Below are 21,578 nucleotides of genomic sequence, written 5' to 3' on the forward strand. Positions count from 1 at the left end.
GTGCAGGCAGCCTACTGGGAAGGATGGGTTGACTGTTTCACAGAACTTGCAAGCTGGCTCACGTCATACCACCTGATTCTCACCATTGAGTTTTCATTTCCAAATTGAAGTTGAAGTCTTCTAAAGCTAAGTATCCCATTGGGGATCCTTTTTTCTTGCTCTAACCGATGTCAGAAAAAGTTAACAATTGTCTCGCCTGTGGAAAGCAAATACCACACCGAGACTTCCATTATTACTGCATCACCTGTTTAGGCCCAGACCAAGACGTCTCTCGCTGTCGCTTTTGTGCTTTGTTCAACGCAAGAACTATATGTCGCCGGGCCCTTATTGTAGCTAAATATTTTTACTCTCAGTCCTCGTTTTCTGATATGTCTTCAGTAAGCCATCCGACTACCGATCTTCTGAAAAAACGTAAGGATAGAGACGGACCGCACAGGTCCAAAACTAGAACGACACTTCCGTTAAGCTAGTCGTCAGTTCTTCTGTCCTCAGTGAGGTGCTTTCGCAGCCCCTGATGGCCGCTTCTGTGGATTCGCAGGCCACTACCGAGACCCGTTCGGAGTACAGTATGCCGCAAGACTCTTCTTCAACTAAATGTCTCTACCTTGGATGGGTCCAGAGCCACTGAGCAGGCACCACCTTCTGAGGAAGTACTTCACACTACTGATACTCGACACAAACAGACGACTTCTTTCGCGTCTTCAGTTCTTTCTAAAACTACCCTGTTTCTAAGGCCCAGGGTACGAACTATGCTTAAAAAAACAATGACCCAAGCTCAGGCACCTGCTTCCATGCCTCAATCTCAAATGCTTAAAATGGCGGAAGATATTATTATGCTTATTAGGGGAAGCCAGGCTACCCCTTCCAAAAGAAAAAGAGACTTGTCCCCAGTAGTTTTATCTGAACAGGAGTCCGATGACTCTGAGGATGTTCATCGTGTTTCACTGTTGCAGTCATGACTGTAGGGTTCTCCCCTGCCGGCAGGCAGTCCTCGGTCGGCCAGAATCCCAAAGTCTGGGTCCGGCGTCGGCTGTTCAACCATGCTTCCTGACGTCAGAGCGCCAGGAGTACAAAGCTGACAGCCGACGCCATGTTCTCCAGTCTTTCTTGCCGTGCGGTGATAGCAGTTCGCAAGTGCCGGTTGGCTGACTCCTGACAATCTTTTTTGAACAAAACTTCAGTCCGAAGATTTTATTCTCCTACTCAAGCTAAGTACCCGTTGAAACTTTTTCTTGCTCCAGTCCGATGTCAGAAAAAGTTAATAATTGTATTTCATGTGGGAAGCAAATACCTCATAAGGATTTTCATTCTTACTGTATTCCTTGCCTAGGCCCTGACCACGACCTAGCTAGTTGTCGGTTTTGTGCTAGATTCAATCAACGTACTATTACACGAAGGTACGATTTTGCATTTCATTACTTCGGTAGGCGTTTTAATTACAAAATGTCGTTGGATACGGTTCCAGCTACCGGAGTTCACAAACGACGCAAGGACAAAGACAGGCCTCCGAGGTCCAAATCTGATGATATCGCACAAGCACAGCCAGCTTCAGGTTCGGCCGTCGTCAGTGAGGCGCTTTTGCAGCCTCCCACGAGGAGCCATCTAGGCCTTTGAATATTTCAATTGCAGGACCTTCGGACAATGCTCCTTCGGATGGGTCCGGAGCCGCTGTGCAGGTACCGGCTTCCGAAGGGGTTTTCAGGCCTACTCAGCTTCTGTTAAAGGCAAAGCCAAAGACAAAGGCAAAGACTCCTTCCAAATCAAAGACTGCAACACAGGCCTCTTCTGATCCGGCTCCCAAGTCACAGAAACAGTTACTTAAGATGGCGGAGGATTTACTTACTATGATTAGGGGTTCTCATCCCCCTCCAGATAAAAGGCCAAGGCAGGAAGTTTATTATGACTCCTCTGATCAGGCTTCTGTTTCTTCAGTTTCTTCTTCTGACCAGGAATATTCTTTCCCTCCTTATGAGGATTCTGATGCTGAGGAATCCATTCCTTCAGCTTCTCCCCCTGAGGATTTCTCTTTTGGGGAAACTTTGCATGAAATGAGGGAACATTTCCACTGGGAAGGACAGGAGTATTCGGAATCTAAGAAAAGACTAAGGGATTTTTTTCTTCTTCCCCAACAATTAGACCCCTGGCTATTCCTCCTATTTTGGATATTGTGGATAATGCTTTTTCGGAGGCTAACTTAACCCCTGACTCTTTCCCTCCTGCTCCTGTTAAGCCTGACAGATATTACAGGGTTCCTGATTCCCACCAGTTTTTGTACAAGAACCCTACTGCTGACCCTGAAACCATTTCTCAGGGTCCTAAGGGAGTTAAGGCCGCTTCTGCAAAAAAACCCATTCCCACTGAGAAAGATTCCAGATCTTTAGAAAGATGGGGCAGAAAAGTGTACACTTCTGCTACTTTATCCATTAGGGCTTTAAACTGTCAGTTTCATATGCTGAAATACCAGCAATTTCTCCTGTCTGTTTTAAAACAAAAGCTTACTTCCATTTCCGCCTGTGCAGATAAGGAATTACATGACTTAATGCATGCCACTGAACAAGTTGGGAAGCATGGTTTACACTGTGGATTTGATGCCTTGGAGGCTTCTTGTAGGGCTGCTGCCTCTGGCACAGTCATTAGAAGGCATGCATGGTTAAAGGAACAAAATTTGCCTGATCAAGTAAAAGCTAAATTATTGGATGCTCCTGTTCAGCATAATGTTTTGTTTGGATCTAAAGCTGAAGAGGTGATTAAAAAGATGGAGGACAAGGCGAAATCCATGCAAACTGTTAAAGATTTCTTACAAGTACAGCCTCCCAGATTTAGCAGGAATTGGCCTACTAAAGATTGGTCCTTTCCCAATACAGACAGGCCTCAGAGGGGTAGATACAGACGCTCCCGAGGAAGGCCTCAAGCACAAGCCTCTTACAGACCAAGACAGTGGACTGCTTCCACCCCTAGAGGGGGAGAGGACAGGTCGCAAACCCATAGGAAACAGACTCCATGACTCCCTCTGTTGGGCTGCAGGAACTTCTTGCCTGGAAGCCCCTCTCGGAGGAAAACTTTCACTTTTTCACCAAAATTGGACTCATATAACCCAAGACAAGTGGGTTCTGGATGTGGTTTTAAGAGGTTACAAATTCCATTTTCATACCCTACCAAGGCCAAGCGGATGGCCAGATCTTCCAAAACATCAATGGACAGAGGCCTTAAACCAGGTGGAAGCTCTTTTGGCTATGAAAGCAATAGAACTAGTTCCGCTTTCAGAGATGGGACAAGGTTTTTACTCAAGGCTCTTTCTAGTCCCTAGGAAGCAAAATTCATGGAGACCCATTCTGGATCTGTCAGTCTTGAACACTTTTCTAGAAATATCAAAATTCAAGATGCTTACTCTACAGCAGCTACTTCCAATGCTGACCAAAAATGCATGGATGGTGACTTTGGATTTAAAAGGCATATTTACACATTCCCATCAGGCAGGAGTGCAGAAAATACCTCAGATTCAAGGCCGGGTCGAGGCATTATCAATTCTCTGCGCTGCCCTTTGGATTGTCTACTGCGCCCAGGGTCTTCACCAAGTGCCTGGCTCCAGTAGTAGCTTATTGCAGACTCAAGGGAATTCAAATTTACCCTTATCTGGACGATTGTCTTATTCAGGCAGACAGCAAGGATGTCTTACTCCAGCATCTAGAATTTGTTCAGAAACTTCTCAAGTTCCTGGGATTCACTGTCAACATAAAAAAGTCAAATTTGACTCCCTTGCAACAGATAACTTTTCTGGGTGCTCTTCTACACACAACCCAGATGGCATTTCTGACATACGAAAAACAATTACAGCTGGCTTCAACTTTCAAAACCTTGGCAACTTTAACTCGGCTATCTGCAAGGAAATTCCTGCAGGCTTTGGGTTACATGGCCTCCTGCATCCTTCTCGTACCATATGCAAGACTACATATGAGGAAAATACAGTGGTACCTAAAAAGTGTATGGTCTCAGCATTGCCACAGTTTAGACATACTGATCTCCGTCCTGCCTTGTCTTCAAAAGGAATTCCTTGGTGGTCCAAGGCATGTACTCTAAACAAAGGAAAACCCTTCTGTCTGCCTCCTGCCACTCAGATACTAACCATGGACGCCTCAGATTATGCATGGGGAGTCCATTTTCTGGGCAACTGTATGCAGGGCCTTTGGACAAAGGATCAGGAGCACCTACATATTAATTTAAAGGAAATGTTAGCCGTTCAGAAAGCTCTGTGGGCCTTCAGGAATCTTCTGCAACCAGGACAACTACTGATACGAACAGACAACACCACAGTTATGTGGTACATAAACAAGCAAGGGGGATCTCATTCCTACCCCCTTTGCAGACTAGCCATGAATCTATGGAACACAGCCCTAGCTTGCAATCTGGACCTTCAAGCTCAATTTCTACCAGGAAAGCAAAACGTCCTGGCAGACAGTCTGAGCAGAAACCTTTCGGATCCGCACGAGTGGATGCTGGACACCGAAATATTCAGGATGATAACAGCAGTCTGGGGATGTCCTCACATAGACCTCTTTGCATCCCATCTCAATCAACAACTACAGAATTTTTGCACCAGGACTTTCCACAAACAAGCTTGGAAAATGGATGCCCTATCATTCAGTTGGAGAAACCTCTCGGGATATGCCTTTCCGCCTCTTCCTCTTCTTCCACGGGTATTATTAAAGATAAAACAGGACAGGCCCAAGATGATTATCTTGCTGGCCCCAAATTGGCCTCGACAGTTTTGGTATCCAACTCTGAAAAACCTATGTCGGGAGCCCCCTTGGGTTTTACCACAGACTCCGAACCTTCTGTCCCAACATCAGGGTCAGGTTCTTCACTCCCATGTCAGAACTCTCAGCTTGGCGGCCTGGTTAATCCAGGGTCTTTGATTCATTCTCTCCTACCCAAGCAGGTTATGGATGTCATTTTAGAAGCCAGACGTCCTAGCACTAGAAAATCTTATGCAGGAAAATGGAAAAGATTTTGTTCCTGGATGCAGGCTCAGGATTCTGATCCTCTTCTTCCTAACATTCCTTTGATTTTACTTTATCTAACAGATCTCTTACATAAGGGTCTCTCTTTCTCTTCCATTAAGATTCATGCCTCTGCTATTTCCGCTCATTATAATACAGACCCTCCAATCTTTTCCCACCAGCTCATGAGACAGTTTCTCAGAGGAGCTAAGAACGTAAGGCCTCCTAGATCTCCTCCCATTCCTGCTTGGGATCTTAACTATGTTTTGTAAAAACTCACCTTACCTCCTTTTCAGCCTGCTGCCTCTTCTGACATCAAGTTTTTATCTTGGAAAACAGCCATCCTGTTAGCTCTGACCTCTGCCAGGAGAGTTTCAGAGTTGCAAGCTCTTATGGCTGTGGAACCTTATATTATTTTTCATCAAGACAGGGTTTCTTTAAGGACTAATCCTAGATTCATGCCTAAGGTGGTTTCCAAAGTGGCTTTAAATCAAACTATTCACTTGCCAACCTTTTTCCCCACTCCTCAAAATAAAGGGGAAAGGATCTTACATTCCTTGGATGTACACAGACAACTACGTTTTTACCTGGACAGAACCAAGGACATCAGAAAATCAGAGCAATTGTTTGTTTCTTATGCTTCAAGTTCTCAAGGAAAAGCCATTTCAAAACAGACCATTTCTAAATGGATTGCTCATGGTATTAGATTTTGTTATTCACACCATGGAAAGCAAATCCCAGGGAGTATACGGACTCATTCCACCAGAGCTGCTGCCACTTCAGCTGCCTTCCTCAGGGGAGCTCCTACCAAAGACATTTTGGAGGCTGCAACTTGGAGTTCAGTGCATACTTTTTCAAAGCACTACAATCTACCTCTCTACTCTAAGTCTAGGGCAGGCTTTGCTTCTGCAGTCTTACAGGGCCTTTTAGCCCCTTCTACTTTATGACCACCTCCCTTTCACTCTGCTTTGGGATTCTACCCTACAGTCATGACTGCAACAGTGAAACACGATGAACATAGTACAGTTGTGTACACTTACCATAAATGTAGATGTTCGAGTGTCTTCACTGTTGCAGTCTGGGTTTCCCTCCCTCCTGTCCCCTCTTATTTTTACCTTTGTATGGTTTCCTTTCTCACCATTCTTTTGAGGTGTATTTGCAAAGGTTATGGGACCTTACTCATTTTGGAACTCCTGACATCTGGGGCAAGAAAAACTGGAGAACATGGCGTCGGCTGTCAGCTTTGTACTCCTGGCGCTCTGACGTCAGGAAGCATGGTTGAACAGCCGACGCCGGACCCAGACTTTGGGATTCTGGCCGACCGAGGACTGCCTGCCGGCAGGGGAGAACCCTACAGTCATGACTGCAACAGTGAAGACACTCGAACATCTACATTTATGGTAAGTGTACACAACTGTACTTTTCTGAATATGAAGACATGCAACCCCCGTCTGCTTATGAGGATTCTGATGCAGAGGAATCCATTCCTTCTGCCTCTCCTCCAGAGGATTTTTCATTTGGTGAAACCCTACATACTTTAAGGGAGCATTTCTAATGGGAATGTCAGGACTGTCTTCAGTCAAAAAAGAGACTCAGGGAATTCTTAGATTTACCACAGCACAGACCTTTAGCCATTCTCCCTGTCCTGGATGTTGTAGATGATGTTTTTATGGAATCCAGTTTGACTCCTGACACACTTCCTCCTGCTCCCAGGAAACCAGACAGGTACTACAGAGTCCCTGACTCTCACAAATTCCTTTTCAAAACTCCTACTGCTGACCCAGAGGTCATCTCCCAAGGACCAAAAGGAATTAAAGCAACCTCAGCTAAGAATCCCACCCCCTCAGACAGGGATTTCCAAGCTTTAGACAGATGAGGTAAAAAAGTATACACCTCTGCAACTCTTGCTGTTAGAGCACTAAATTGTCAGTTCCACATGCTGAAATATCAGCAGCATACCACGGAACTCCTCAAACAAAAAATATCTTCCTTTCCTGCTTGTGCAGAAAATAAAGAATTACAAGAGCTTATGCATTCTGCAAGCCAAGTTACTAAGCAAACCTTGCAGTGTGGCTTTGACACCCTAGAAGCATCTTACAGGGCAGCAGTCACTGGTTCTGGCCTTAGAAGGCATGCTTGGCTTAAGGAACAGACCTTGCCAGACCATATCAAATCAAAATTATTGGACGCACCATTGAACAAAGACAATTTGTTTGGCACCAAGGCAGAAGAGGTCTTAAAAAAGATGGAAGAAAAAGCTAAATCTATGCAGACAGTTAGACATTTTACAGGTCCAGCCTCCGAGGTTCAGTAGGCATTGCCCCTCCAAGCACTGGTCCTTTCCGGCCCCCTCCAGGTCAATTCAGCCCAGACCCAGGGGAAGCAGACCCCCCCCCCCCCCCAGACAGCAGTCCCAGGGAATGCAGAGATCAAAGTAATGGAGTTCCTCAACTTCAAAAACAGGGAGTGCTAAGCCAACCCCTTATGGTATGAACTCACACACCTCCACCCCTTACCTCTGCCCACCTGCTTGTACCCCTAGGAGGAAAACTCTCCTTCCATGCAAACAACTGGGCCTCTATTACCAACGACCGATGGGTCCTCAACCTAGTGTCCCAGGGATACAAATTTTATTTCCACACTCTGCCAACCCCAAAAGGGTTTCCAGATGATCTTCCAGACCAGTGGGCAGAGGCCAAAAAGCAAGTCCTTTCCCTGCTCTCCATGAGGGCAATACAGCATGTTCCTGCAGACCAGATAGGCCAAAGTTTTCTATTTTAGACTCTTTCTGGTACCCAGAAAAGAGGGCATCTGGCGTCCAATCCTTGATCTATCCATTCTAAACACCTTTCTGGTGATACCATAATTCAAATTGCTCACCCTCTAGCAGCTTCTTCCTATGCTTTCCAAGGATGCTTGGTTAGCCACCCTAGACCTAACAGGGGCCTACCTACACATCCCAATCAGGGAATCTTGCAGGAAATATCTACGTTTCAGGACAGGATCTATGCACTTTCAGTTCTCTGTGCTTCCCTTTGGCTTATCCACTGCTCCCAGAGGTTTCACAAAATGCCTGGCTCCAGTCATTGCTTTTTGCAGACAAGTATTCAAATTTACCTCTACTTAGATGATTGCCTGATTCAGGCAGTCAGGAGAAGCTGTTACAGTACCTGACCTTTATAAAGGACCTACTGACCTCCCTGGGGTATACTATCAACGAAATAAATCAGAAGTAGTCCCCACACAAAAAATTGTATTCCTGGGAGCAAGCCTGGACACATCATCCCAGATGGCATTCCTTACTTCAGAAAAACAAGCCTTACCTGACAGGCTACTTCTCTTAACTAGCCACCAGAACCCAGTTATCTGCAAGGAAAATCCTGCAAGCCCTAGGGTTCATGGCATTCTGCATTCTACTCATTCCATATGCCAGACTACATATCAGGAAACTACAATGGTACCTAAAAAGCCTTTGGTGTCAACACTCTCAAGACCACGAAACTGCCATACCTATGATACCCTGTCAGTGGAAAGGTTTTCTATGGTGGGCAGCAGCATGCAACACAACAAGAGACTTCCCTTCTCACAACCCCACGCCATCCAGATCCTCACCACAGATGCATCAGACTATGCCTGGGGTGCACACCTGGACGGCAGGTGCATTCAGGGCCATTGGAGCCCAAATCAAATTAATCTGCACATCAACCAAAAAGAGATGCTAGCTGTTCAGCAAGCTCTGACAGCTTTCAGACCCCCTACTCTCCCCAGGGCCTCTAGTGATCAAAACAGACAACACCACAGTGATGTGGTAAATCATCAAGCAGGGAGGGACTCAATCTTATCCTCACTGCAGGCTCACCATGACCCTTTGGCACACGGCCTCAGCCATGCAAATGCACCTGCTAGCACAATTCCTGCCAAGCTCCCTAAACTCTCTGGCAGACAACTTAAGCAGGAACCTGCTAGACCCACACGAGTGGCAACTAGACCACAGAACCTTCAACCTTGTAACCCAGAAATGGGGGACCCCGAAGGTGGACCTCTTTGCCTCCCACTCCAATCATCAGCTCAGCAGATTTTGCACCACGGAACCCCGCAGCAAGGCCTGGAAAGTGGATGCTCTATCCTTACAATGGGTAAACCTCTCGATCTATGCATTTCCCCCTCTACCATTCATTTCAAAGGTACTGCTCAAAATAAGGGAGGAAACACCAAGGGCAATCTTGATTGCCCCAGACTGGCCACGCCAGCACTGGTACCCACTGCTGCGCAGCCTGTCACCCCGCCACCATGGCACCTACCTCAGATCCCAACACTCCTGACACAGAAGAATGGAGAATTCATGCATCCACAATTGCAGACCCTGAACCTGGCAGCCTGGCTTGTTCCCTGACCTCTCCTCAAGCTGCCAGCTTAAGCAAACAAGTCCTGGATGTTATACATGAGGCCAGACGCCCCAGCACTAGAAAATTCTATGTTGACAAGTGGAAAAGGTTTTGCACCTGGATCCAGGCAGGCTAAGGGAGCCGAAACAGCACAGCCCTCCCTTCCTCTTATCCTGGATTACCTAGCAGACCTGCTACACAGGGGTCTATCCTTCTCTTCTATTAAAATTCATGCCTCTGCCATCCCAGCTCATTACAGCACAGAGCCACCTCTCTTCCCACACCCTCTCATCAAACAGTTCCTAAGAGGGGCTAACAACTTAAGGCCACCCAGAAGAGCTCCTACCCCAGCTTGGGACCTTAACTTTGTGTTGGAAAAGCTCACCCTACCCACTTTTGAGCCTGCAGCTTTAGCAGAGTTAAAATTCCTCTCTTGGAAAACAGCCTTGCCTCTGGCCATGACTTCAGCTAGAAGAGTTTCAGAGCTACAAGCATTCATGGCTGTAGAGCCCTTCATTATTTTCCATGCTGACATGGTCTCCCTCAGGACTAACACATCCTTCATGCCTAAAGTGGTGTCCACTGTGGCTCTCAACCAATCCATTCATTTGCCCACCTTTTTCCCTAACCCATAAAACAAGGGGGAAAGGATTTTGCACTCTCTAGATGTGCACAGACAGCTCAGATCCTATCTGGATAGGACTAAATCTTTTAGTAAAACTGACCAATTGCTAGTCAGCTTCGCAGCAGGGGCAGAGGGCAAGGTCATATCCAAACAGTCTCCAAATGGTTAGCATACTGCATTCATTTTTGCTACAAACAGCACGGGAAACCGCCCCCAAAGAGGATCAGGACGCATTCCACCAGGGCAACCTCCACCTTTGCAGCTTTTCTCAGAGGGGACCCCACCAGAGACATCCTGGAGGCTGCAACATGGACTTCTGTTCATACCTTCATCAAGCATTACCACCTGCCTATCTTCTCCAAATCCAGGGCAGGCTTTGCCAGCGCAGTCTTGCAGGGCATCCACCCCTTTCTTCAGCTTTGGGAATCAACCCGTGTGTGACTGCAACAGTGAAACATGAAGAACATAGTACAGTTGTGTACACTTACCATAAATGTAGATGTTAGTGTATTCACTGTTGCAGTCCTGGTTTCCCACCCTCCATCCCCCTTGTCTCTCTCTTCCTTTCTCCTTACAGGGAATTTTTGGTATTTACTTTCTACTGGTGGTGTTCGTCCACCATAACCTAGCTCCCTGTTTTGGGGCTCCTGACAGTTGGGGCAAGAAAAACTGATGTAATAGTGTCGGCTGCCTGATTGTATAACACTGACGACGTGACGTCAGTCCTAGAGCGACAGTAACCGATGCAGAAATACTTAAGCCTCTGGTATTCAGGCCGGCTGAGGGCTACCCTTGGCAGGATAACCCAAGTGTGATGACTGCAACAGTGAATACACTCTAACATCTACATTTATGGTAAGTGTACACAACTGTACTTTGCCTCTCTTATGTGGGACATGGTCTCTGCAGTGTTTGCTGACAAAAAAGATCAGCAGATGGCTTGGACAAGTATTAACCTATTCAAAATGTAGGCATGCATCTCCACATGAAGAAGTTGTCATCCTTCTCTGCATAAGCAGGGATGTGAGAGTTGTGATGTTTGGATAGATGCCAGACTGTATACAATTGCCATGTGTCTTGAATTGTACTGCAACAGGGATCTTGCTTGAAAGTCTGCTGTTGTGCAGAATTCTTACACAGCTCTGCTTTCTAGACCGACCTTCCACACGGACATGTTGGAAGCAGTTACTGTTGTTACAAAGTCTTATATTTATCCGATACATTTTGCTTAATGGAAAATTTTATGTTTGGTGCAGAGGTGTCCTTTGCCACCTCAGATCACTTTGTCTGCTGTTCTGACTAAATGTACAGCTTCCTCTGTAATTTGTCTGATTTTTCTCCATGGCAAGGGTACATGTCTCTGGCATTTTTGCGCATTGCAGCGTTGTGGAGTGTAGGACTGTGGCCTAGGACTAGCTTTATAAGCAGTCCCTTAAAGGAGTTTTGCATTTCCACTCACTATTAAAGACCCTGCTTTCCAATCCTCTTTGCATGTTTTGGTTTGTTATCTGTGACCTCAGCACATCAGATGTTTAGTTTATAGGAAATTGTACCTGGTGTTTCGTAAGGATTGGGTTACCCTTTAGACCAGTCCATGTTTCCCCTGAAAGTGTTGTCAGTTGTCCTTAAACCAGTTTGTTAATTTCATAGAAAACTAATGAGCCTTTGGCAGTTGTGGTAAAGTGGCATTCCACATGGAGGGATGGAGAGTGGATGTTTCTAGTGCTACCTCAAAAGCATTAGTCTGGAGGACGTATCAGTGTTAAGACCACTTTTCTTTGTTGTTATTGTATGCCTGCACTTAACATGTACAGATGTTCATTAGAGGATTTTTGTTGTATTGTCTTCAAAACGATGGAATTAGCCACAGATGTATGCATTCCTGCAGTGTTTGTGTATGGGGGGGGGGCATTTTTGACATTTACATGCATTGGTTGTTTACTGCGATAGCGCTCTCGCCTCATAGCAAGACGTTGTCCCATTCGATTCTCAGCTAGAGCGTCTTCTGTGTGGAGGCATACGTGAATGGGGCGTGCCTTCGTTGAAGGTTGTGCGTCAGGGCTGGTAACCCGGTACATAAAAATCCACTACCAATCATTAGCGGGCCGGAGTTCCGTTGTGGCGACCCCTAACTGGGAAAAGCCGAAAGACAGAAACAAACATGCATTGGTAGTTTATCAGTTGATTTAAATTCACCTTCCTAGTTTGGGAAGTGATCTTTTTGCTCCATTGATGGAATGTCTGAGTGTGCCGGGTAGACAATGCATATTTTTATGTTGAGAGTGGGACATAACATTAATCACAGATTTGTGCCTGTTAAGCATCAAGCCATGAACCTTATACTGAAATGGAGAGAAAGAAAACATTTTGTAACTGTACTGGTTATAGTACTTACTTTATTGTCTAGAGCTGTAACAGCAAGCCTTTATTTGACTTTTCTAAGTGTTGGATCACACTTACTTCCTTTTTTGCAACAGTGGGTGCTGGGTAGATGGTGAACTTGGTGGTTCCTGGCATGAGCACAGTTATATTCATACAAAACAATATTAAGGCATGTATCAAAACTGGTACACAGACACCCCAAATGCAGAATGTTCTAGAAGTTTGCTGCAGTCTGACTTGTGAAAGGTTTTCTTCGATTGGTCATATATAAAGTGATTGCTAAAAAATGAGAATGAGATCTATTGTGAAAACAGGAGTTTTACTGGCTATTTTGAAGAAAATGGATTCTGTTCTGTCTTGTATTCTTAGCATTTTTTCTTCTTTCTGCTCCTTAAGGTACTGTATTGTTTTTCTTATTGTGTTATACAGTTCACTTATATTGTTGTATGATAAGAAATCTAGAATTAGATGATATAGCAGATGTAGTTTGTGATTTGCTGTTCTTTTCGTAAGTACATGCAGTGGTTTCCTGAAGTTCATCTGCTTTCTCCCATGAACGAGGGCAGGATGACTGAATGGGAGATAACTTGGATAGCAAAGTGAAAACAAATATGGCTCTGCGCACTTTCTGTAATGAGGCAGGTTGTGCGAGTTTGGGACTGCTCTTCCCCCAACATTCAACTGAGTGGCACAAGTTTGTCTGACATCAGTAGGATTTTGTCTCATGTACCTACTGTAAAAGTTGGCCTTGTAAAGAACTAAGGTTTGGTAAACTGCTATATAATTCACTTTAATAAACATTTTTAGGATTTTCATATATGTACTGTATGATGCTTATATTGTCCTTTTTCTTCTGTTTTAGCACAGAGAAGTCTTCCTGATCCCATTCCTGGTTATGCAGATTTTGGACATTTGTCTCGCTGTCTGGGCTGTCTTTTGTTCTTATGTGGATATCCCTGCACAGCTGAATTATAAGTATTCCATGATTTACATGGTAATTTCTTTTTAGTTACTTTAGAACATCTATTTATTTAAGTGTTATTATACTAATAGATATTAAGTGTGCAGTGATATTGCCTTCCGGGTACCAGTATATAAAGTTTAACCCACACTTCATTTTACTTACTTTTATTAATCTGTTCTATTTCTTATTGCCTTTAATTGCTCATCTTGTTTCCACTTGTTTCAGATTACTCTTAATCCTTTACCATTATCCTCCATCTAGTAGGTCTTGGTAAAAGCATTGAAGTATATGCAGTTAATTTCAATTGAAACTGGTTATGATCCCTTACACTTAATTTCTGAATCTGCTTTATTGTGTAGTACATACAGAGGGTGGCTGTAGTTAATAAATTTGCATTTGCTGCTGTTTCTTATCTTAAAGATTGGAATAGTTATCAAAGTTGTTAAACTATTTAAGAATCAGACTAATTAATTTCACCTGTTCCTGACTTTCAACATCCCTGGATCATAGGTGTACTGTGTAGTTTCAGTTAGTGCATAGTACTGTAAACCAGGTATTTATGCCACCTTTATAGTTATAATTTCTAGTTTATGACCCTGTTTGTCTATGGAAACTTCTTTTTGAATTTAAGTTCAAGCAATTCTATATTTGTTGTATAATATCTTGTTGAATTGTTTCTCAGTATTGTAACCACTGTATGCTGCATCAGTTGTAATGCACTGGTTTTTACTCCTTTTATATGTTCTATGCTCTTTGAACAAAATAGCTATGTTTATATAATTTTTTATTATTATTTTTATAATTTTTTACTATGTAATTGGAGCTTTTCTCCTCGGGCCTCCACAGAAAACGGACACCTTGTGTCCAGTCGGACTAACCCATTAAACAAATGGAAAATAAAAATAAATTTCAGGCATTTGAACTTCAGCTACAAGATTTAAAGAATTGCACCACTTTTGTCACTTACATGAGTAAAATAGAAGAAGAAATTAGGAATTCTTGAGTACAACTGTATTTCATATGAAAATGCATTCCTGTCTAGAATACTGTGAAGGAATGGAATGTTTTCTTCTACTGCAGATGAAATTATGAGTGAGGAAAGAAATGGACCAGATGTTTGCATCTATAGATTTAAAATCTGTAGGTTAATGGAATGTCTCCTGAATCCTAATAACCTGCTGAAAAGTCTTGCATGCAGCAGGTAATGTGATTACAGGATCATTTTAATCTTGAATGCAATGAGATTTTAGAGATACAAAGCTCAGTCTTGTAATGATAAGCGTACTGAATTGGTGACTGAATATGTAGCTGAGCTGTGAAGATAGCTGAAGATTGTAGATGTTCTCCGTGTTTCACTGTTGCAGTCATCACATTTGGGTTATCCCTGCTACTGTAGCCCTCGGCTGGCCCGAATACCAGAGACTTAGTATTTCAGTTGCTGTCGTTGGAGGACTGACGTCAGGTCGTCAGTAGTGTAAAGTAAGGCAGCCGACTCTATTACAACAGTCTTTCTTGCTGTGGAGCCTGAAGCAGAAGCAGTTCGCATGAGTGCCAGTCGGCCGCTACCTGAGTTTTCATTTCCAAATTGAAGTTGAAGTCTTCTAAAGCTTAGTACCCCATTGGAGATCCTTTATTCTTGCACTAACCGATATCAGAAAAAGTTAACAATTGTCTCGCCTGTGGAAAGCAAATACCACACCGAGACTTACACTCTTACTGCGTCACTTGTTTAGGCCCAGACCACGACAACCACCATTATTGCTTCTGTGCTTTGTTCAACGCCAGAACTATTAATCGTCGGGTCTTTATTGTAGCCAGATATTTTCGTTTACAGTCTTCAAATTCCGATATGGCTTCGGTAAGCCATCCAACAGCAGGTCTACCAAAAAAAACATAAAGATAAAGACAGTGACAGACCGCACAGGTCAAACCTACTGACGACACTTCCATTAAGCTAGTCGTCAGTCCACCTGTACTCAGTGAGGCGCTTTCGCAGCCCCTGATGCCCGCTTCTGTTGATTCGTAGGCCACTACCGAGACCTTTTTGGAGTCCAGTATGCCGCAAAACTCTTCTTCGACAAAGGATCCTGCAGTCGTCTCTACCTTGCATGGGTCCGGAGCCGCTGAGTAGGCACCGGCGTCCAAGGAAATCCTTCCCACTACCGAATCTCAACACAAACCGATGTCTTCTTTTGCGACTACCGTTCTTTAAAAATCTACTGAGTTTCTTAGGCTAGGGGTTCAAACCACACACAAGAAACTGACGACCCACTCTCAGGCGCCTGTTACCTTGCCTCAGTCTCAAATGCTTAAAATGGCGGAAGACCTTATCATGCTGATCAGGGGAAGCCAAGCTACCCCCTCAAAAAGGAAAAGAGATCCGTCACCTGTAGTTTTGTCTGAACAAGAGTCAGATGAATCTGATGCATCTGACTATGAAGACATGCAACCCCTCTCCACTTATGAGGACTCTGATGCAGATAACTCCATTCCTTCAACCTCTCCCCCAGAGGATTTTTCATTTGAGGAAACTCTGCATACTTTAAGGGAGCATTTCCAGTGGGAGAGTCAGGACTACCCTCAGTCTAAAAAGCGACTCAAGGAATTCTTAGATCTTCTGCAACACAGGCCTTTGGCCATCCCTCCAGTCCTGGATGTTGTGGATGATGTTTTTCTTGAATCCAGCTTGACTCCTGATGCCCTACCTCCTGCTCCCAAAAAAACAGACCGGTACTATAGATTCCCTGACTCACACAAATATCTTTTTAGAAATCCAGCAGCTGACCTGAGGTCATTTCTTAAGGGCCAAAAGGGATTAAAGCAACCTCTGCTAAGAATCCCACACCCTCAGACAGGGATTCCCGAGCACTGGACAAATGGGGTAAAGCATACACCTCAGCTACTCTTGCTATCGGGGCACTAAATTGTCAGTTCCATATGCTGAAATTTCATCAATGTACCCTGTAACTCCTTAAACAAAAAATGTCTTCCCTTCCTGCTTGGGCAGAATATAAAGATTTACAAAACTTAATGCATTCTGTAAACCAAGTAACTAAACACACTTTGCACTGTGATTTTGATGCCCTAGAAGCTTCTTGCAGGGCAGCAGTCACTGTATCTGTCATTAGAAGACATGCATGGCTTAAGGAACAACCCCTGCCAGACCATGTCATATCTAATTGGATGCTCCCTTGCACAAAGATAACTTATTTGGCACTAAGGCAGAAGAGGTCTTAAAAAAGATGGAAGAAAAAGCAAAATCTATGCAAACAGTTATGGATTTCTTAGAAGTCCAGCCCCCTAGGTTCGGCAGGCATTGTCCTTCCAAGCACTGGTCCTTTCCTGCTCCGAGTAAACCAGCCCAGCTTAGGCCCTGTGGAAACAGACCCCCCAGACAGCAGCCCCAGGGAATGCAGAGATGTAAGCAGTGAACTACCTCCACTTCAAAACCAGGGAGTTCGAATCCACCCCATTATGGTAAGAACTCACAATGACTCACCTCCTCCCCCCCCCCCCCTGCCCACCTTCACTTACCCCTAGGAGGAAAACTCATTTCAGTCAAGCACCTGGGCCACCATAACCAAGGACCAATGTGTTCTGAACATTGTGTCTCAGGGATAAAATTTTCCTTCCGTACACTTCCAACCCCAAAAGGGTTCCCAGATCTACAACCAAATCAGTGGGCAGAGGTTCAAAAGCAAATCCTTTCCCTTCTGTCTCAGAGCAGTAGAGCACGTTCCTGTAGAACAGATCGGCCAAGGCTTCTATTCCAGATTTTCTTTGGTGCCCAAAAAAGAGGGCACCTGGCACCCCATTCACAATCTATCAATTCTAAACACCTTCTTGGTGATCCCAAAATTCAAAATGCTCACCTTCCAGCAGCTGCTACCCATACTCTCCAAGGTCACTTTGCTAGCCACCCTAGATCTAAAAGAGGCCTACTTCCACATTTCTATCAGGGAACCATGCAGGAAATTTCTCTGCTTCAGGGCAGGATCTCAACACTTTTAGTATTCTGCACTTTCCTATGGCTTATCTACTGCTTCCAGAGTTTTTACAAAATTTCTGGCTCCGGCCATTGCCTTTTGCAGACAAAGAAATATTCATATTTACCCATACTTAGACGACTGCCTTATTCAGGCAGCCAGTCAGGAAAAGCTGCTCAAGCACCTGGCCTTTAACCTCCCTATGATACACAATCAATGCAAAGAAATCCAAACATGTGCCCACCCAAAGGATAAAATTCCTGGGAGCAAGTCTGGACATAGCATCCCAGATGGCATTCCTTACACCAGAGAAACAAATTTTCCTGACAACCTACTTCTCTCAACTAGCCACCAGGCCCCAGCTATCTGCAAGGAAGGTCCTGCAAGCTCTGGGGTTCATGGTATCTTGCATACTACTCATTCCATGTGCCAGACTGCACATGAGGAAACTTTAATGGTACCTAAAGAACCTTTGGTGTCAACACTCACAAGACATGGAAACTCTTCTACCTATAATTTCTTGCCTCAGAAAGGAATTTCTTTGGTGGGCAACAGCATGCTCCCACAACAGGGGACTGCCCATCTCCCCACCCCCGCTGCCCGGACCCTCACCACAGACACATCAGACTACGCTTGGGGTGCACACCTGGATGGCAGGTGCATACAGGGCCAATGGAGCCCTCAGGAAATCCCTCTGCACATCAATCAAAACGAGATGATGGCTGTGCAGCACGCCTTGATAGCTTTCAACCCCTTCTCTCTCCAGTGGTTCTCCTGATCAAAACAGACAGCACCACTGTGATGTGGTATATCAACAAGCAGGGAGGGACTCAAGCCTACCCTCTATGCAGGCTGGCCGTGACCCTTTGGCTCACAGCCTCTTCCATGCAACTACACCTGTTAGCACAATTTATACCAGGCTCTCCCAACTCTCTGGCAGACCAATTAAGCAGAAACCTTCTGGTCCCACATGAGTGGCAGCTCAACAGAAGTACCTTCACCCTAATAACTCAGAAATGGGGAACGCCGAAGGTCGACCTCTTTGCCTCCCACACCAACCCTCAACTCAGAAGATTCTGCACCTGGGAGCATCACTGCATGGCTTGGAAAGTGGATGCCTTGTCCTTCCCCTGCGTCAATCTATCGGTCTATGCCTTTCCTCCCCTACCTCTCATCCTCAGAGTACTGCTCAAAATAAGGGAGGAAAAACCAAGGACCATTCTTATAGCTCCAGACTGTACCCGACAACACTGGTACCCCTTGCTGCACAGCCTGACCCCGCTGCCTCCATGGCATCTTCTTCAGATTCCAAACCTCCTGACCCAGAGGGAAGGGGAATTCGTGCATCCAAAATTGCAGACACTCAATTTGGCAGCTTGGCTTATTCCCTAATCAATCTGCCATTCTAAGTAAACAGGTTCTGGATGTTATCCGTGAGGCCAGACGTCCTAGCACCAGAAAGTCTTATGCAGATAAATGGAAAAGGTTCTGCACCTGGATCCAGGCTCAGGGAGCCAATACGGCACAGCCTTTCCTTCCTCTCATCATGGATTACTTAGCTGACCTACTACACAGTGGTCTCTCTTTCTCCTCTATATAAATTTATGCCTCTGCTATTTTTCCTCATTTTCCCACTGAGCAGCCCCTTTTCCTCACACCCTTTGATCAAACAGTTCCTCAGAGGGGCTAGCAACTTGAGACCCCCCAGAAGGGCACCAACACCAGCTTGGGACCTTAACTTTGTCATGGAAAAGCTCACCCTGCCCCCTTTCGAACCAGCTTCTTCTGCAGAGCTAAAATTTCTCTCCTGGAAGACCGCTTTCTTTCTGGCCATCACTTCAGCCAGAAGAGTCTCTGAGCTGCAAGCACTCATGGCTGTGGAACCTTCATCTTCCATGCAGACAGGGTATCCCCTAGAACTAACCCATCCTTCCTGCCCAAGGTGGTGTCCAGTGCGCTCTCAACCAATCCATTCTTCTGCCCACCTTCTTTCCTAATCCCCAGAACAAAGGGGAAAGGATTCTTCACTCTCTAGATGTGCACAGAGAGCTCAGATTCTATCTGGACAGGACCAAATCCTTCAGAAAGTCTGATCAATTGCTGGTTAGCTTTGCTACAGGGGCAGAAGGCAAAGACATCTCCAACCTAACCATTTCCAAAAGGATAGCACACTGCATCCGTTTCTGCTACAAACAGCATAGAAAGCCTCCCCGCAAGGGGGTCAGGACACACTCCACCAGAGTAACCTCCACCTCTGCAGCTTTCCTAAGAGGAGTCCCCACCAGGGACATCCTTGAGGCTGCCACTGGACATCTGTTCACACTTTTACCAAGCATTACCACCTGCCTCTCTTCTCCAAATCCAGGGCAGGGTTTGCCTCTGCAGCCTTGCAGGGCATCCGAGCCAGCCTGTAGTTTCCTTGACTACCTCCACCCATTTCCTCAGCTTTGGGAATCTACCTAAATGTGATGACTGCAACATTGAGACACGAAGAACATAGTACGGTTGTTTACACTTACCATAAATGTAGATGTTTGAGTGTATTCACTGCTGCAGTCCTGGTTTCCCTCCTTTCATCCCCCTTTACTCTCTTTTTTTTTTTCCTTATAAGGGACATATTGGTATTTAATTTCCACTGGTGGGGTTCTTCCACCAGAACCTGGCCTTCTACTTTGGGGGCTCCTGACAGGTTGGGGCAAGAAAAACTGATGTAATGGCGTCTGCTGCCTTATTTTATACTACTGATGATCTGACGTTAGTCCTCAAGCGACAGTAACTGACACAGAAATACTAAGCCTCTGGTATTTGGGCCAGCCAAGGGTTACCCTGGCAGGGATAACCCAAATGTGATGACTGCAACAGTGAATACACTCGAACATCTACATTTATGGTAAGTGTACACAACTGTACTTTTTAGAACAACGTCATGGCATATGCCGAGAGGTAGATTATATGTGGTGTAAATGAATGCATACATAGAACATTAAGAAGATACTGAAGGTCATAAAATGGCACATCTACATTTATGGTAAGTGTACACAACTGTACTTTTTAGAGCAACGTCATGACATATGCTGAGAGGTAGATTATATGTGTTGTAAATGAATGCTTACATAGAACATTAAGAAGATACTGAAGGTCATAAAATGGAACAAAAGCCATTTAAAGTGTGGGAAAAATCAAACTGTGTTTTCTTACTGTAATATATGGTTATTACGTTATGTTAAATGATACTTCTAATTATTGTTTATGTTAATGTAATATGAATATTATTAATGTACATTTTATTTAGCCTGCTGTTGTGGTCCTGGTCACAGCTGAAAAGGATCTGAGAAGCAGTTGCTTTACGAGGTCAAATGATTAAATGAATAAATATATATATGTAAAGCAAACTCACACCTCAACTACTACTTTCATAGGTTAAAATTAGATCAGAAAATTCATGTTTTATTTCAAGCTTTTGACAAGTTATTATTAAAAACCCAGAGTAGAGTAAAATAGAGTAAAAGTAAGGTATGGATGAAGAAGTGGTATAATATATATGAATCCTCTTGGAGTTGTTCTAGACAAGTCATGTATTTTGTTGTTGAATACTATATAGCTTTAGAAAGGAATGGAATACATTTCTGAGTGATGATGCCCTGTGTAGGATCATCTTGAACAGGCTGAACATTTTTTACAAATCCTCTTGGCCTTTCTAATTGAGTGGGTTAGTTCAGCGTCTTTCAACTTAGATCAGAAAGGTAACAGATGAATTGGCTGCATAACCAGCGCATTTTGTAACTGGTCCAAGAGCCACAAAATAATTGGACTAAAATACTACATCCCAAAAACCACAAAATAATTGGACTAAAATATGGTGTCCTTCCTTATCAGTGTTGCAGTCAATCCATCCATCCAACCTCCACCCCTTTTCCCGTTTTGCACATGGGGTTGAGGTGACACTTCAACATTGACAATCATCTTGAGTCAAGGTTCACACTGCCATTCTTTACAAATGGGATATCCTGCTGAGGATAGCTGAACTTCCAGCCAGCATACTAGAGCCTTAGCTCCTTTCAGGCAACGTTCATCAGACATGTAGCCTTTTGCCTATGGGAATAATTCAACTGCCGTAATCCATGTCTACAACAGTGCCTCAAAAGACAGGTAATGTATGAAAGCGTAATCCTCAAAACTTCTTTGCCACCAGTCTGAATGCTACAAGAAGTGCCTTTTTTGTCTAGGTGCCTCCCACAG

At 44.5% G+C, this 21,578-nt stretch overlaps 1 protein-coding gene across 2 annotated transcripts in view; it reads left to right on the forward strand.

Annotated features, from left to right (window-relative positions):
• LAPTM5 (lysosomal protein transmembrane 5) overlaps positions 1 to 21,578 on the forward strand; it is a 487,606-nt gene that overhangs the window by 209,039 nt on the left and 256,989 nt on the right. For both annotated transcript variants that reach the window (XM_044084718.1, XM_044084726.1), the window contains exon 4: positions 13,252 to 13,383. In XM_044084718.1, coding sequence (XP_043940653.1) covers positions 13,252 to 13,383 — 132 coding nt within the window. The remainder of the gene's footprint in view (positions 1 to 13,251; positions 13,384 to 21,578) is intronic.

This window comes from Protopterus annectens, chromosome 1.part1, assembly GCF_019279795.1.
Source record: "Protopterus annectens isolate FY-2018-M chromosome 1.part1, PAN1.0, whole genome shotgun sequence".
NCBI lineage: Eukaryota > Metazoa > Chordata > Ceratodontiformes > Protopteridae > Protopterus > Protopterus annectens.